Source organism: Chondrus crispus, genomic scaffold (genome assembly GCF_000350225.1).
Source record: "Chondrus crispus Stackhouse genomic scaffold, scaffold_3, whole genome shotgun sequence".
NCBI classification, from domain to species: domain Eukaryota; phylum Rhodophyta; class Florideophyceae; order Gigartinales; family Gigartinaceae; genus Chondrus; species Chondrus crispus.
Genome location: NW_005179158.1, coordinates 816,371 through 831,945, shown reverse-complemented (window position 1 = coordinate 831,945; position 15,575 = coordinate 816,371). Strand labels below are relative to the sequence as shown.

At 50.9% G+C, this 15,575-nt stretch overlaps 3 protein-coding genes; 1 reads left to right on the top strand and 2 right to left on the bottom strand.

Moving 5' to 3' along the window:
* The first annotated feature begins 277 nt into the window (after positions 1–277).
* CHC_T00005566001 (hypothetical protein) lies at positions 278–2,515 on the top strand. XM_005716672.1 is given in 2 exon segments: positions 278–2,359; positions 2,360–2,515. The coding sequence occupies 1 exon segment, from the start codon at positions 278–280 to the stop codon at positions 2,357–2,359; it is 2,082 nt and encodes a 693-aa protein (XP_005716729.1). The 3' UTR covers positions 2,360–2,515.
* A 79-nt stretch (positions 2,516–2,594) lies between these two features.
* CHC_T00005565001 (hypothetical protein) lies at positions 2,595–3,072 on the bottom strand. XM_005716671.1 is given in 3 exon segments: positions 2,595–2,761; positions 2,865–2,910; positions 2,911–3,072. 2 exon segments carry the CDS (start codon positions 2,908–2,910, stop codon positions 2,595–2,597), a joined length of 213 nt encoding a protein of 70 aa, XP_005716728.1. The 5' UTR covers positions 2,911–3,072.
* Positions 3,073–13,665: 10,593 nt separating this feature from the next.
* On the bottom strand, positions 13,666–13,866 carry CHC_T00005564001 (hypothetical protein). Its single transcript, XM_005716670.1, has one exon. It carries the CDS (start codon positions 13,864–13,866, stop codon positions 13,666–13,668), a length of 201 nt encoding a protein of 66 aa, XP_005716727.1.
* Between the last annotated feature and the right edge of the window lie 1,709 nt (positions 13,867–15,575).

The following is a 15,575-nucleotide window of genomic DNA, read 5'->3' as shown; positions in this document are numbered from 1 at the left end:
CGCCGTCGTGGCCTCCGGGGGGCGCGGCGCCGCGCACGTCCACCCGCGCGCGCTCTACGCGACGCGCGACCTCTGCTCGACGACCGTGCTGTCGGCCGAGGCGAAGCGAAAGTCGGAGGCGGACGTCGACCACAAGGACGCGGACGTGCCCGTGCCCGTGGCCGTAGCCGTGGGCCTGCCGGAGGCGGCCCTCGCGACGCAGCCGGCCGTGCAGGTGCTCACCACGGACTCGGAGATTCCGGCCGCGGAGACGGCGGCCCCGCTCTCGGCCGCCCAGATGGGCCCGCCGCTGCCCTCCGACGCCCGCCAGAAGGAGGAGCACGGGGAGCACGCCCCCGAAAGTGGCGCGCCCTCGCTCGCCTGGGTCAAGACCCCCCCGGAAATGCTCAAGCAGATGAAGGACTTGCTGGCGAGGAACGCTACCCGATCGGCCTTGTATCACTATGGTGCGTCGTTCAAGACGGACGGCGTTCCGTCCCTGGACGCGGAGGTTATGAGGGTTATGCTCCCGGTGTTGGGGAGGAACTCTTGGTCGGCTACGTCGGCGGACACGATTGACTTGGCCATTGAACGCGGATATTCCCTGGGTGTCGGCTTGATGAACTGCGGCTTGCACGCAATGGCGCGCGCGGGTATGACGCGCGAGATTGAAGAGGCCTTAGCGAGGATGTGGAACATGCCGCCAGAGAGTAGACCGAACGCTACCAGTTATAACTACCTCATCGGAGCTCATATCTATGCGGGCAATGTGGATAGCGCCTTCGAGGTCCTCAATGATATGAAGAAGCATCTCATATATCCAACCTTCGCCACTTACCATGCTCTCATCACAGGCTGCCTCCGTCGTCGTGATCCGCGCCGCGCATTCCAAACGCTCATGGCCGTTGAAAAGCAACGCTTTGACATCAGTGCCATGACCGTGGCTCAAGTCTTGGTCGCGTCCGCTGGTAATGATGACTATGATCACGTCGACCAGTTGCTCATCAAATTTGAAGAGTCTCTGCCGCGGTATGGAAACGAACTTCACCGCATCGCAGAATTCCGTGGTCTGTATCAGATGAAGGATGCTGGCCGCACCTCAAAGAGCGACCGCAGCGCCTTGCGTGGGGAGCCCAAACCGGAGATTGGCGCAATTTCCGAAGTCTTGCACTGCGCATTCCGAGGGGGACGCGTAGATATTGCATCACGTGCATGGATCCTCCTGGAGGAGCACTATCCCGAGTTTGAGATTCCCCTTCCTTTTTATTATTGTTTGATTGGTGCCTACGCTGGCGCCGGTGATTTCTCTCAGGCTATTGACATTGTGGGTGCCATGCGGGAGAAGGGCATGAAGCCGTCAATGAGGGACCTGGAGATGGCTCTCGTGAGGCCGTTGGCCTACAATGTTTCCATTATTGACGAGCAGTTTTACAGGCTATGCGACAGGAAGGAAGGAAAGGAAACCGACTCTCACTCGTCAAAACCGGCGGCCGCTGAGGCTGCTGCTGAAGCAGAGCAAGAAGTCGATGAAGAAAGTGCAGCACTTGATGACACAAGCACTGTGACCCTAGATGAACAAGATCGTACCGCGACCGACGGCACCGAGTTCACAGAAGATTCAGGACAGCAAGAAGACCCCGTCACTTCGCAAGAGGGTTCCGAAGTGGCGATGCCCTCACCAGAATCACCGAGCGTTTCGCTCGCAGACGCGATTTTGAGTACGAGCGGCTTGCAATCAGCGACATCCATTTCTGCGCAGTTCAGCCCATCTACGGTCGGAATCGAAGAAATAAACTGCATCATTGGTGCATGCTCTGCCTCACTCGACCTGGACAGAGCCTTTCAAACCTTTGATGAAGTGGAGACGAGGTTTGGGTTGGAGAGAAATATCGACACGTACAATGCACTTTTGGAGGGATGCGTGCAGACGAGAAGACTGTCAGGAGGCATGCGCGTTCTGCAGGAAATCGAGAGTGTCGGACTCTCTGTGGCCGGCCACACTCTCCACTTGGCGACTCGCTTAATGCTGCGTGCCGGTCAATCGGAGGACGTGTTGAAGCTACTGACAAAGGCACACTCACAAGGCGATTCCATACTGTTGCAAACTTATCAAATGGTTTTGAGACATTTGGTTAGAGGCAACTTCATGAACGAGGCCGTGCAGCTACAGCAGCAAGGTGAAGAGGCCGGGTTTGAGTTCCAGACGCTCACCGGTCGCTTCGATCTGGGGACTGTCAGAAGACTACAGGACGCGAATGGCAGTGGGCAGGATACCCACTCCATAGATGACCACCACGCAGGTCCAGCACAAGAGGGACCAGGAGATGAGGAGGCCCTCACTGATGAGGCTGAGGAAGAGACAAGCCGAGAGAAGCAATAAAGGGCATCGCAACACTAGAGGGTAGGGGTGATACTCCGAACCGATAAAGGCTTTTTACACAGTCAGCTGTAAAGTTGTTGAGCACACGCTGCGTGCCAACGCCCCAAAACTAAACCATGACGATAATAAAACACCATGGCCGTCAATGCGCACAGACATCTTTGCACCTTTCGCAAAACACTGCACGCTGAGTGGAGGACAAACTGCGAGAAGTCTGTAGAAGCCGCCGCCATGTTCAGAAACTTCTTTCGTGACGCGCAGTGCGACGAGCAATCTTCGCTTTACGACGAGCGGCAGCAGCCTTGCGAATACGCTTCTCAGTGTTCGTCTCGAAATATCGACGTCTCCGCAGCTCAAACAAATGTCCAGACTTGCTGACGTCCTTCTTGAAACGGCGAATCGCTATCAAACGGCAGGCGCGTTGTCACACGAACAACAAAACAGTCAGACTCTGGCAATCCTCTCCCCCGCAGGCACTGTCGGTAAAAATCAGCTGTTCACGTACCGCTCTCAACAGGCTCATTATCACCGACAATGACGGTGACATCCATGCGCATCGGCGCGCGTGCGGGGGGCGCTGCAACTCGCGCGGGCACCGAGGCACCGAAAGCCGCGCTGGAGAAGAAGGGCGCCGCGGGGCGCGCTTGCGCGCACAGAGCGCGCGGGCGAGTCACGGGCGCGGTAGCGGCGGAGAAGGGGGCAACGAAGGCGTTCATGATGGAAGGTAAGGAAGACGACAGGGACAGAGGGGGAAGGACGTCGGGAGATCGGGGTGACGTCGGTGACGCGGGCGGCCAAGAGCGGTAGGTTCGCGACAAGTGGTGTCGAGATCCGGTTCGTTGCGGCTTTCCAAAACTGGGGTTTTGTGGTCTGTACGATATGTAGTTATTCAGCACAAGTGAGAAAGTTCAATTACATTTATTACCAACTAATTTTTTGAATTTTATCTTTGATGGCGTTGAACGTTCAGGCAGCAGAGCTCAAGGAATGAAGTGTTGACCCCAGCCACGAAGGTACCTGGGCCCATGAACCTTACTTGCCAGAGCAATCCGAACGTGACCGTCTTCAAAGGCCGTACTCTCTTTTCCACGCTAAAAGCACGTCTGATGACAAACGATGGACGAAAAATGAGGGAGATGCGCAGAGCGTAAGGTAGTTTTGACCATTACACTATCGAGCGTATACGCTAAACTTGTCCTTGAGAATGCCCCACGCACTGACGTAGCCGGGCATGGAAGGACTGATTTGATATGAATCTTCTGACCAAGTTAACGTCTTAGGGTGAGAGTTAGTTTCCAACTTTTTGCTAAGGGTCTGTGTGGAGGGTGAATGCAATGTGTACTGCTAGCACAGCTCTTCCCATATTCATGTAGATTTCCTTCATAGATTCGCATGGATAGCGTAGTTTCGACTAGTCGCTTATCATGCTCTGATCTGTGCGCGTTAAGCCCTTGATGTCTCTTGACTCTGTTTCTCGATGCCTCGAGACGTAATAGACCTATGAAAGCCTTTCAAAATGCTTGAAACCCACCCTTTGAAGGTTTCAGTACTTTGAAAAGATGCCATGTGTCTTCTTTCGTCAAGGTTAATGTCAATCTCTTCTAGTTCGACACAAACCTCAGACCCATTGCTGATCACCAAAGGCATTGTACTGGAAGTTTGCGATCGCCGACAAGGAGCTATATCTTCACTTTTCGGTCGTGTCTGTTTATCCAGGGATGAGCCCCAGCTAATTGCTGAAGGCCCCCCGTTCTCACAATTCATTCTATCAAATTGACTAGAGCCACCGCTCCGACAGCTTGCACATTTTCTGGAGATGCTCTGGCTTCCAAGAGACCATATATTGAAAGAAGGTTGTGTCTGTACACACTTTCCCTTGCAATTCTTCTCGTCAACACTTGACGAAAGTGTTGTAGACGAAGAAACATCGATCCCATTCGGCCTGCACAACAAACTTTCGCCGTTTTCAACTCTCCCGGTCCTTCTGATAATTGCATCCACAGAATGCATCCTGGGGAGCATGCCGCTAGAGGACCCAAACTGGAGAGAAGTTGTGTCACAGCTTTTTCGACTCTCCAGCTCCTCACAACTACCTGCACGCTTTTTTTGATTAAAGTATACCGTTCCCGGATAGCGAGAGCTCCTGCCTCGAAGACATGAGGCTTCTTTCCAAGCATCAAGTTGATCTTGCGTTTCTCTTCGATCGCCAAAATGTGTTTTAGGTACAACCCCAACATTCCCGTTTAAAGCCTTCGAGCCATGTCGATTCGAAGCCCTCCTGGCAGCGAAATGAGCAAGAAATGCCAGGAGAACTTGAACAAATATTGTGAGGCATACAAGTAGAGCCATCTTGAGGCCCACATCTTCATCCGATTTTGCTGATCCATTTTCTGCAAAGCCGACGGCGGCTATAGCCACCCACATCACGAAGTGCGTGAGGACAGAAACATTCATCTTCACGGATTTACAAATCAATAAGTGGGAACTGCCTGTCGTTCCGATATTCACCTTCGGGAAGCTTGAAGATCGGTGTTACCTTGTAAATCCTGATACGAGGTAGGGATATGCAGAAATCCTTTTTTGTATAATATGCACTTTTTCCTGGAGATGTGGGTGAACGTTGAAGTACTTGCTGGCTTTATAGCTACGATTTTAAACACTACCCATCAAAGAAAGTACACAAATGTTGGCACGCCGAAGAACACACTCTCTGCCGTGAGTAAGAATCTCGAACAAAAAATCATTCGTAGCTATTTTATTTGTAAGCTAATTGCCAAATGATTTGTGCACTTACAAATCGGGATTTTTTTTTTTTTTTTTTTTTGGAATGCATCAAGATCTGATACACATAATCAACGACTGTATTTCAGTCTTCCACAGGAGAAATCACCTTGAGACAAATAATGAAAGGACCACTCTCCCTCACCCAAGTTAAAAATGATTGCAGTGACCCCGCCCCAATACTTTCTTTTCGAAAACCTACATCCATGCTGTAGCTTTCACGGTGAAGTTCGCATGCAACTATGTCATGGACGATATCCTCTCAATTGAACTCATACCCTATTTGGATGAAAACTTGATAGAATCGCAATTTCTTCTTCTCTCTTGGCTATAAACGGGAAACCCATCTGTCTTGCAAGTACATTATGGCGAGAGTCGTAATCTCCGAAATGAAGTCCATCAGAAAATAGTCACATCCATTCTCGCCAGGATTACAACGTCTGAACATGAATTTCAAAAGAAATCACGAGAAATCAATCCAGGGAGTAATACCCTCCGGAGTACTTCAGAAGTTCATGCAAAGAAGAAATGTTCAAAAGGTCAAAGCAATTAACAAAATGTTTTGTCCGTTTGAACGAGCCCCAGGAACCCAGATTTATTCTGAGTTCTGTAGTGGAGAAATTTCTTCAAAAACAAACGTCTCGACCCAAGACTGTGGAACACTATCTGTCGAATGTTTCCATTTTAGTGTTATTCATTCCTATCCCAAATGATTTTTTGAAAGTAGAAGAATTCGTGTCCTACATGTACAATCGTTTCATTCCGTAGGAGCCGAATGCTAACCTTTAAAAATCAGCGACGTGTTCGTAAACGTAGGACTCACAAGGACATAGTCCTAACGATGGTGATATCTCTTATGGATTGGAGACGTACTTCTGAATTAGCTCTAGCTGCACTCTTTGAGCTGCGCAGTGTTAGAAAAACAAACAGAGTGACATACTTTTGTTTAGTCTTAGTTACAAAGTGGTTCTCAGGTTGGACATACTTGAAGTTGCAGGTTGTGGTAATGGCACAACCCCTGCGACTGTGAGGCTGACGCTAGCCTGCAAATAAATGTTGGTGTGTTTTTCATTGTTTCCAACGATATATATCTACAATTATAGACTGTCATGTCCTCTACGTTGTTGACATATCTTGATCAAGACGAGCTTCTTGGTTTGATTACGAGTGAAACTGCGCCAAAGTGAATCTGCGTTTGTTTTAATGTGGCCTAGTAACAGAAATTCCCCAGCTCTCCGGTAACTCAGCACTGTTGTTTAAGTAAAAACACGGTATACTCCTCTCTCCCGAAAACACTTCTCAGGAGTTGCGTAATGGTTCACAATCTTCAGGGTCTCAACGTTAAGGAAGGAGTTCTCTAGCATGTATGTAATGTATTCTTCCCTGCATTTCACGAGGTCCCATGTTGGGACTGCATGATTGAAACTCTTACAATTGTGAACCTTTTCAGAGGAATATCACAAATTTACAGGAGGTACTGTACTGTCCGGGGACTAACCCCGGGACAGTGATCCTTTATGTCGATAAAATTGTTGATTGCGCCAGATCCCTTTGCGGGATTGCTCTTAGGAGCGGCGCTGCGTAGAACGTCTGAGCTCCTCGCACTGGCGAGGAGAACCAAGTTGCAAACAAAACAACTTTATTGGTGATAATTTGATAGTGTTCTGCCTCCCCTCCGCGTACTCCATCCTTCTCTCTTCTTCATCTTCTCAAACCTTGTCTACCCCCGTCGGTCGCTTCATGACCGTTGGAATTAAAAGAAGACCCTTGACTTTTCGTTCGACCATTTGCAAAGTGAGGACTTGCACTATGTTGGCCGGACTGACTGAAGCGTAGCAATGGGCTGATTCACTGCGTTGTCATGCCGTGATATTTTCCACACTTTAAGAGTAGACCGCAATGGTCCGTATGAAGACAGGTGTCACACGTGGCAAATCTCCCGCCGAAGGTCGATGTACCTTCAAGTGGAGCATATTTTCCTGTGTTTATAAGAGAACAGAACAGGACACCAAAAAAATAGTGTGTAGTGCAGTGACCCTGCGTATTGTACGCCTGCTCACCGCCGTCGCGGGGCCGCGCTCCCGCCTTTGACACGTGGATCGCGCGTGTACTGTGCGTGGTGCAACGTCGTATTTTTATTTCCACCAATTTCTTGGATTTGCACCGGCGCGCTGGAGTGCGCGACTAGACATGGCAAACACGTGTACTGTAAGAGACGGTATCCAAAACGTCCACGGACATTTTGGATGAATTATAAGTTGACAAGTGTACTATAAGAAGCAGTATCGAAAACATCCGCGGACGTTTTGGATGATACCACACGTGTTCAATACGTGTACCCTACGTGTACACACATATACACACGTGGTGCGCACAAGTTTCTAAGCTAATTTGCGTCTAATATCAAGTTGCAATTTTAATTGCAATTATTAATTATTAATTACCCATTTAATATCCGAGGCCGACGACGGCGCTCGGCCTATATAGGTCGGGTGCCGGAGGGCGATACAGTAAAGAGGCATCAGGTGGCCTGACCCTACTCCAGGTAGTGTCCTTCTTGGTTACTATTTTAGTGGCAAAGTCTGGTACCTGCACCCTTCGTCGTCATCTTTTTTCTTGTTTTTCCTTTACTTTTTCCATATCTTCTACATTTCTACACTACTTGTCTTCTTCGTTCTTCTTTTGTTTTTCTTTGTTTTGTTCTCGATCGACGCTATCGATAGCGGTTTGCGACGCGACCACCACACCCTCTCCTTTTAGTTACTCAATCCTGAGTCCCCTTCACGCACTGACCGCGACTCAACCCGCGATTCTTACGTTCCTCTGTGATACCACGGACAGAGGGCCCCGAACACTCTAGTAGTGACTGGACGTACCGCTTTGCCTCATAGCTAGATTTAAGCCCTCGTTGGCGAGTGTGTCCACTGCACTACATAATGGATACGCCACTTTTGCATTCTGACTCAACGGGTCTCTTCCGTTCGCACAGTACACACCACCTAAACAAAAAAATCTCTCTTCCTTTGCCTTTTCCCTCCCCTACGCGGGCAGCCCCTTTCCACTTCCAACATGGTACTCTTGTGGACCGGTGGCAAAGAAGACGGCTCCCTGTCACTGTTTGACTAGTCGAAGCCCGCCGACGTCCACACGTTCTTCTTGGTCTTCGAGAATGTTGCTACCTCTGGCAAGTCGGACAAAGAAAGGACATCTGAACTCCTTCGCTATCTGGGGTAGATGCATTCTACTTCTTCTATCAAGCATTCGTCAAGAACAGAGACATCAGTGCAGATGGCTCCGACTGCCAGAAGGTCAAGAAGGCCTTAGCGGAGCGGTTCGCCCCGGTTGAATCACCTGAAGATGTGATTCGGGACGCGATGGCCGCTTGCCTTTCTTCGGGGACCTCAGTGGGTCCGTTCGAAACTCCTACCGTCACTACGAGAAGGCTCGGTTCAAGGACGAAACGAAGTTCGGATTACTTCGCAAAACCGTGATGGAACATCTCGAGTTGGCCCAATTTGCCATCTATCAGGTTGCGAAGACCTACAAGGCCCTATTCGATGCGATCATGGACTTCTGGTCTGGTCGCTGCGCCTTTCAAGCGGCGGCGTACTCCTTCAGTAATTCGTGCTACAACGCCTTGGAGAGCTCGCACGGTATGTACGAGCCGCGAGGTCAAATTAGATTGAAAAAGGTCATGATGCGGTCAAACGCTCCCTTGTCTCTACTCGAGACGAAAGTTGACGCTTTAACGAATCATCTGGGCGACCTTTCCCTCATGATCAGGAAGAACCATTGGAGGGATGAGTCAACAGTGTTCAGCCCCGTACACGATCGTACCTGTTCATATTGCAAGCGCCCGGGTCAGAGCGCTAATAGATGCGATGCGAATCCGCATAGGGAAACGAAATGCCCACGTTGCGGGAAATTTGGTCATTCAGAAGCAATCTGTGGGGCTATATTTGGTTCACAGAGGGGGTAGCAGCGCTTACTCTCCCAAGAAGACTCAAACCGCCGCTGGCGCGTCGAAGACACTAGGGGGGTCTGCAGGACACCAGGTGAGTTTTGTGACGCACGACAAACTCCCCGCTGATGAGGAGTTAGTGGCATCGGTCAAGAGAAACGCCGATGGAGAGCCGGTGGCCAAGACTCGAAAGGATGGTGGCGATGAGACAACTCCCTCCCTTCCCAACTCGCGTAAGTACTGGACCCCGAACCACATGCGGAAACCTCCAAAGCCTGGCCATCGAGCAAAGAAAGAAGAGGACGAGTAAGAAGAATGCCGTCCAAGAGCACTCGGGAAATTACGAAGTGTTCTGTTCCCTCGCGAACGCCCCCTCTGGTTTGACTTTCGGTCAACTGATTCGAGGAGATGGCGACGAGGCCAAGAAAGACATCCGTTGTTTTTTCAACAGTCGCCCTAGACGCCCCGTAGCCGCTTCGATCGGTACTTTGCCGAAACGTCTGAAAGTAGTTTCGGTACAAGTCTACAGAACACAAACGAGGGCTTCGTTTGAATCAGGATCAATCCCTAATTCTATGAATGCTTCTGTGGCATGTAAGCTCTCTCTGTCTCCAAAGCCGACCTCGACGAAGATTACGGTTGCCGATGAGCAAAAGACAATCTGCCTGGGTTCTATCGAGGACGTTCCCGTTCCGTTCAACGGTACTGTTACCTCACTAAACTTCTTAGTTGTTGAAGGATCCCCGGTTGACATCTTAATCGGGTATCCAACTCTCGAAGAACTTCAAGCCTGCATCGACCTCGGTCGCCAGTCAGTTAGAATGGTGATTGGAAACAAAACCGTGAGAATGAGTTTGGAGTTTGACCAAGTAAGTCCTATCGTGGCAGGTTTGGAGACGGATAGTGAAGACTTCACTTCTGATGTCGAGTCGCTCGCCTCAGAAAGTTCGCCGGAAGAAGAGACCTATGTGGTCGCCATCCTTAACGATGACCCTTTTGAGCAAGACGCGAATGTGGACGGAGCGATGAAAGAAGAGGATGAAATGGGGTCACCCGATTCCAATGCCATCAACGAGACAGTGATAATTGTAGTAGAACGCGAAACGTGGCCACGTGCTAAAACAAGGGTCGTTCGTGGGGTCGTGTACTAAGTAGCTAGGGGGAAGCGGTAGAGGCTTTCGGGCGACTGTAGAACCTGGGTGTGCCCGCGAACCACGGAAACTAGAAGCGAACGATGCGGTGATCTCGACCCAGCGGGGCTAACACACGGCCAGCGAACGGTGCGCGCGAGCGGGGAGGCAACACGGGACGTCGCCACGAGAGTCCTAGGGCGCGAGTGAGGAGAACGAGAGAGCGTGAACGAGAAGAAGTTAGTTAGTACCGCGCAAAACCAAGAACGAGAGTCGCGTCCTTGGTCCGTGGTTGCTTGTCCCCAAACCCACCCGGCGCAAGCGCCAACGACACTATATACTGTACTACATCGCGGTCGAGATGTAACGGCTAGAGCTCACGAGGCCGCGTCATAGTACACAAGTGTACAGGCACGGTAGTAGGTCCACGTGTGTGCGTGTCGAAAGCGGGCAAGGCTTGTGTAAATGGGCTTGGTACTGTACGTCGGGTTACTTGAGTTATCTAGATACACGTGTAAACGAGTCGTGCGAAAAAGGATACTAGAGTGGCACGAGTTCATACCACAATATTTCTTCGGGAGAGACTTGCTCATCTCAACGATGAAGCTCAAAGCATCGTCAAGACCGCATTGATGCATAAGAGTATTGTTGCCGCATCTCTTGACAACTTTCGGCTTGCTCAAGTCCCAATCAAGCATCCTTTCGAGTTAGATGATACGAATCCAATCTACCACTCGGCAAGGAGAATGGCTCCGTTGCATGACGAAATTGTGCGGAAAGAGCTCGATAAAATGCTGGAAGCAGGAATCATCACCCCTTCCAGCTCCGCATGGTCGTTCCCGGTGGACATCGCATCCAAAAAAGATGTTCATCCACGCTTCTGTGTTGAATACCGTGCCCTGAACCAGAGGATGAAGGCCGACCGATGGCCTTTTCTGAAAATCGAGGAGATATTTGACGAATGGGAAGAAAGTTCGTACTTCACTCCTCTAGATTTGTTCAGCCGTTACTGGTAAGTTCAGATGACACAACAATGCAAAGAAATGATTACTTTCGTCTACCGCTACGGGACGTATAAATTCGAAGTCATGCCCTTTGGATTGATGAATGCGCTTTCGACATTTCAGAAAATGATGGATAAAATCTCTCGCGGAGTGCACTACAACTTCATGACGTTGTAGTGTTCCCCAAGAATCTAGAAGGGCATCTTCGGCACCTGCAGCAAGTATTTGATGTGATTGATGAGGCTGGCTTCAAGCTTAAGTTGACGAAGCGCAACTTCGTTCAAGCGAAGATCAAGTTGCTTTGTCATATTGTCAACAAGAGAGGGATTGCTGTAGTCCAGTAGTCCCGCTCTTGTCGACAATATGACAAAGCTGGTCTAGTGGACCTGGGCAAGGTCGAAGCAGTCTGGGATGCACCGATCCCGACCACTACGACCGAACTTAGGCATTTTCTCGGGTTAGCAAGCGACTACCGTCATTTCAGTACAAGTTTGCCGATATTGCTGCTGTACTCCATGCGGCTACATCCGAAAATGCCGGATTGAAATGGACCGGAGAATTGCAAGAAGCCTTTGATGAACTACGTATTAAGTTGACTTCCCCGCCCGTCTTGGCTTATCCAAACTTCGAGAAGCCCTTCATCTTTGAGACAGATGTGTCCTCGGTCTCCGTCGGAGCTGTGTTGGCTCAAAAAAAGAATGACGGGAAGATACATCCCATCCAGTACGCAAGTCGTACTATGAATACATCTGAGCGCAAGTACTCCGCTTGTGAGCGTGAGGCACTTGCGGTCATCTTTGCTTGAAGAAATTTCGTGTTTTTGTGCTTTCGTCTACACCTTTCAAATTGATTCCTGATTACCAGGCTCTTGGTTACGCCTTTCGCAAGAAGTACATCCGCGGTCGTTTGGCTCGTTGGTTAGACTTCTCAGCTGAGTACGACTTCACAGTGGATTATCGTCGTGGTTGGGCAAATAGTGCAGCTGACTATCTTTCTCGTATTCAGCCCGACAACGGAGGCGACTCTACTGGCCTGGAAGAGGGAGAACTTGCCTTGTCCATAACCACCTAGTCTACTCTACAGGAGATCTAGAAGAGTGCTGTAGAGACATCCAGTCATATCTGCAAGGCGAAACTCTGGTTGGGTTGGACGACCGCAGGAAATCTCGCGTGAAGACTAATGCGAAGAACTTTCTTGTGTGGGAGTGTAAGCTTTTACGCCGTGCCATCCATGGTCTTCGTGTTGTTGTCCCAATCTCCTATCGTGAGAAGGTACGGAAGGGTTTCCATGACGACATTTGGGCATTGGGACTTGAAGACTACTCGTCAATTTGTCACAGAAAGGTACTGGTGGTCGACCGTTTATATGGACGTAAGAGACTACGTGAAGAGTTGTGACGGGTGTCAGATGGCACGCCCGATTCTAAAGTACAAGACAACTGTGCGCTTTCCTGTTTCAAGCTTGTTTGATGTTTTCTCTATTGACTTTGCCGGCCCCTTCCCTGCCACCTCGTCCGGAAACCCCTTTGTGTTAGTTGCGGTCGAACATCTGACAGGATGGCCAATTGCAATAGACATAGCTGATAGTGCTGCTCAAGCGGTTCTTGACTTCGTCAAGAGAGAAATTATGTACTCATTCGGCCCTCCGCGGACCATTGTCTCTGGCAATGCGACCAGCTTCACAGCCTCGGTCGTTTCCAGCTCCATGGCTCAGCACGGCATCACGTGGCGCACAGTGCTCGCCTACGCTCCCATGTCTAATGGTAGAGCGGAGAGAATGATTGGAATGTGTAGCATAAACACCCCCAGTGAAGGAGGGGTGTGGCTCACAGTCTGACGGTGACCCTAGATCGGTGGAAGGCGGGGGACTCCTCCTGCTCACGGAACTGGTCACGGGCCCGGTAGCAGTGCGGTAGAGCGGGTCGGGGTAGGTCGCATGAGCGGATCGACGCCTCAACGCCCCGGAGCAGTGCTGGGTGACGTACTAGCGCTGATGGGCGGAGACGGATCCCGGCTCGCTCGCGTGTCGCGCAACCCGACCCATGCCGGTTCCCAACTAAAAGTCGCGCGAAGGTGTCGCGCTAATTAGAGTAAGCTGGAGGGTTGCTCGGCGGTCTTGGATCGTGACCAAGCTACCTTGGTCCTCTCCCGCCGGCGCCCCCTCCCCCTATTTAATATACAAGTCGGAGTTGTCATACTATACTACAGTACCGTACTACTGTACAGCGCGGGTCGTCCTGCACTGTAATACTGTCCGCTATCGGGCTGACAGCACACGTGTCGTACACGTGTGCTGGCGCGTGCCCGTGCGCTGTAAGATATGCGCGCTCGCACGCTGTAAGGTTCGTACCTTAAAGCGTTAGATCTAATTGTAATCTAATCTAATATATGCAGTAGTCGCCGGCAATTATGTCACAAGCTGCAACCAAACCTAAACGTGGTACGAGTACCGCTGAGTGCCTTCAGTGCTCTTAGAGAGCTTCTTAATATGACTTCTTTTCGATAATTTCCACATCATAGTCTCCCGAACATCTTGCACTTCACGGGAAAATCGTGCTGCCTTCGTCGCTATTTGCTTCCGCGGAGCTTTGCCGCCCGTGCTCCGACGCGCGGTTTGCTTTGTCTTCGCCATGCCAGTGAGATCCTTTTGCGGGGGGCATACTCGGGGATTGAAACCCCACCTGAGCACCGCCACACATGTGAGCAGACCAAGTATTTCTGATAAAGAAGAGCTCGAATTGCTATTCGCGCTGCGCAAGGTCTTCGCAGGATTAATGGAAAAAACACAGTTTGAATGTGCACTCAAGTTGTGTGAACAATGGATTAATGTTAGAGAAAAATACTTACAGTGAGGTCCCAGGTACACACGTGGCAACGTGGAGCCATTGGGGGAGTGGTGTCGATGGTGACACTAAATTAGGTCACTTTGGGGATTACGGTTGTCAAGATAGACGGCCCGGTTGTGACTCCGGCAGAGGACCAGGTGTAGTATATCACCCCCAACGACGAGGGGGTGAATACTGGCAGTTCGGAAAGAACCCGATCGGGGGGAAGGTAGAAGCACGGCCCACCCACGGTACCGAGCACGAGCTCGAGGTAGCGGTGGTAGAGCAGGATCGGGGAGAACCTGCGCACGCGCGAGCGGTTCGACGCCTCGACGCCCCGGAGCGGTACTGGGTGACGATCCAGTACCGATGGGCGGAGGCGGAGCCGGCTCGTGGGCGTGCTGTGCGCGTCCTCAACCTGCGCGCGGTGCTACTCCTAGGTAACAAACGGAAGTACCTCGGAGTAAGCGGGCGGACCAAGGTGGAGGATCCTTGACAAGTCCGTGCTTATTCCCCCCTCCACCGCCGGCGGTCCGCCCATATTTAATATACAGAGTAACCTATTATAACACTACAGTACTGCAGGTCGGCCTGCACTGTAGTGCCGTCAGCCGTCGGGGCTGACAGCACACGTGTCGTAGTCGTGTGTGCGCGCGCCCTCGTATACGTGGGGTACACGTGTGCGCGCGGGCTGAGGTACTGTATAGCTCGGTTACAGATCTAATCTAAATTTAAATCCGGGAGGGGGATATGCTACACCAGGTATGACACGGAGGCCACGCCTTATACGTTGTAACCCGCCCGGATTCGGATCTGGGGAGGGGGTCGTGTCACCGGAATATCACAAATTTACAGGAGGTACTGTACTGTCCGGGGACTAACCCCAGGACAGTGGTCCTTTAATAGTGGACCCGATTGGTCCGTATGGTGGCAAATGTGGAAGAAGCTCATGTTGATAGCGTACTACGAAGCACTCCGCACCGCGTTTGAGAAGAGTGATGTACATGGATGACTGGCCCGGTGACTAGACCTCTTTTCCGAATACAATTTCGATATACTATATCGGCTCCGTGCCAGCAACCAGGCGGCAGACTACCTCTCCAGAATTCATCATGGTAAATCGTCTGATGTTGATAGTCAGTAATCCCTGTGCACCATACCCAACCCGCATCCACTCATCGCCAACTTGCAGCCGCACCTCCAGCATGTCACGCACTATCTGAAATCGTTGCATCTGGGTGAGCTCGACGCCGCGTACAGGCGAAGGGTGAAAGGACGCAAAAAACCTCCTCTGGAGGCCCGAACTACTCCTCTGCCGTACGAATAATGTACTGCGTGCAATCCCAGAATTTTCCGAAAGACTTAACATCCTGTCCGTGTTTCACGATGACTTGGGACACTGGGACCTGCTGACCACGAAGCAGCTTATATTACAATGGTTCTGGTGGCCTCTTTGCCACCGAGATGTTTACGATTACGTCAAATCATGCAGTGGTTGTCTACACCCGGCTCCTCT

Bases quoted from the DNA above. Each gene is read 5' to 3' on its own strand.
- CHC_T00005566001 (XM_005716672.1), top strand. From the start codon at position 278: ATGGGCCCGCCGCTGCCCTCCGACGCCCGCCAGAAGGAGGAGCACGGG.
- CHC_T00005565001 (XM_005716671.1), bottom strand. From the start codon at position 2,910: ATGGATGTCACCGTCATTGTCGGTGATAATGAGCCTGTTGAGAGCG. The intron at 2,762-2,864 runs GTACGTGAACAG...GCCGTTTGATAG, and splicing joins TAATGAGCCTGTTGAGAGCG to CGATTCGCCGTTTCAAGAAG.
- CHC_T00005564001 (XM_005716670.1), bottom strand. From the start codon at position 13,866: ATGGCGAAGACAAAGCAAACCGCGCGTCGGAGCACGGGCGGCAAAGCT.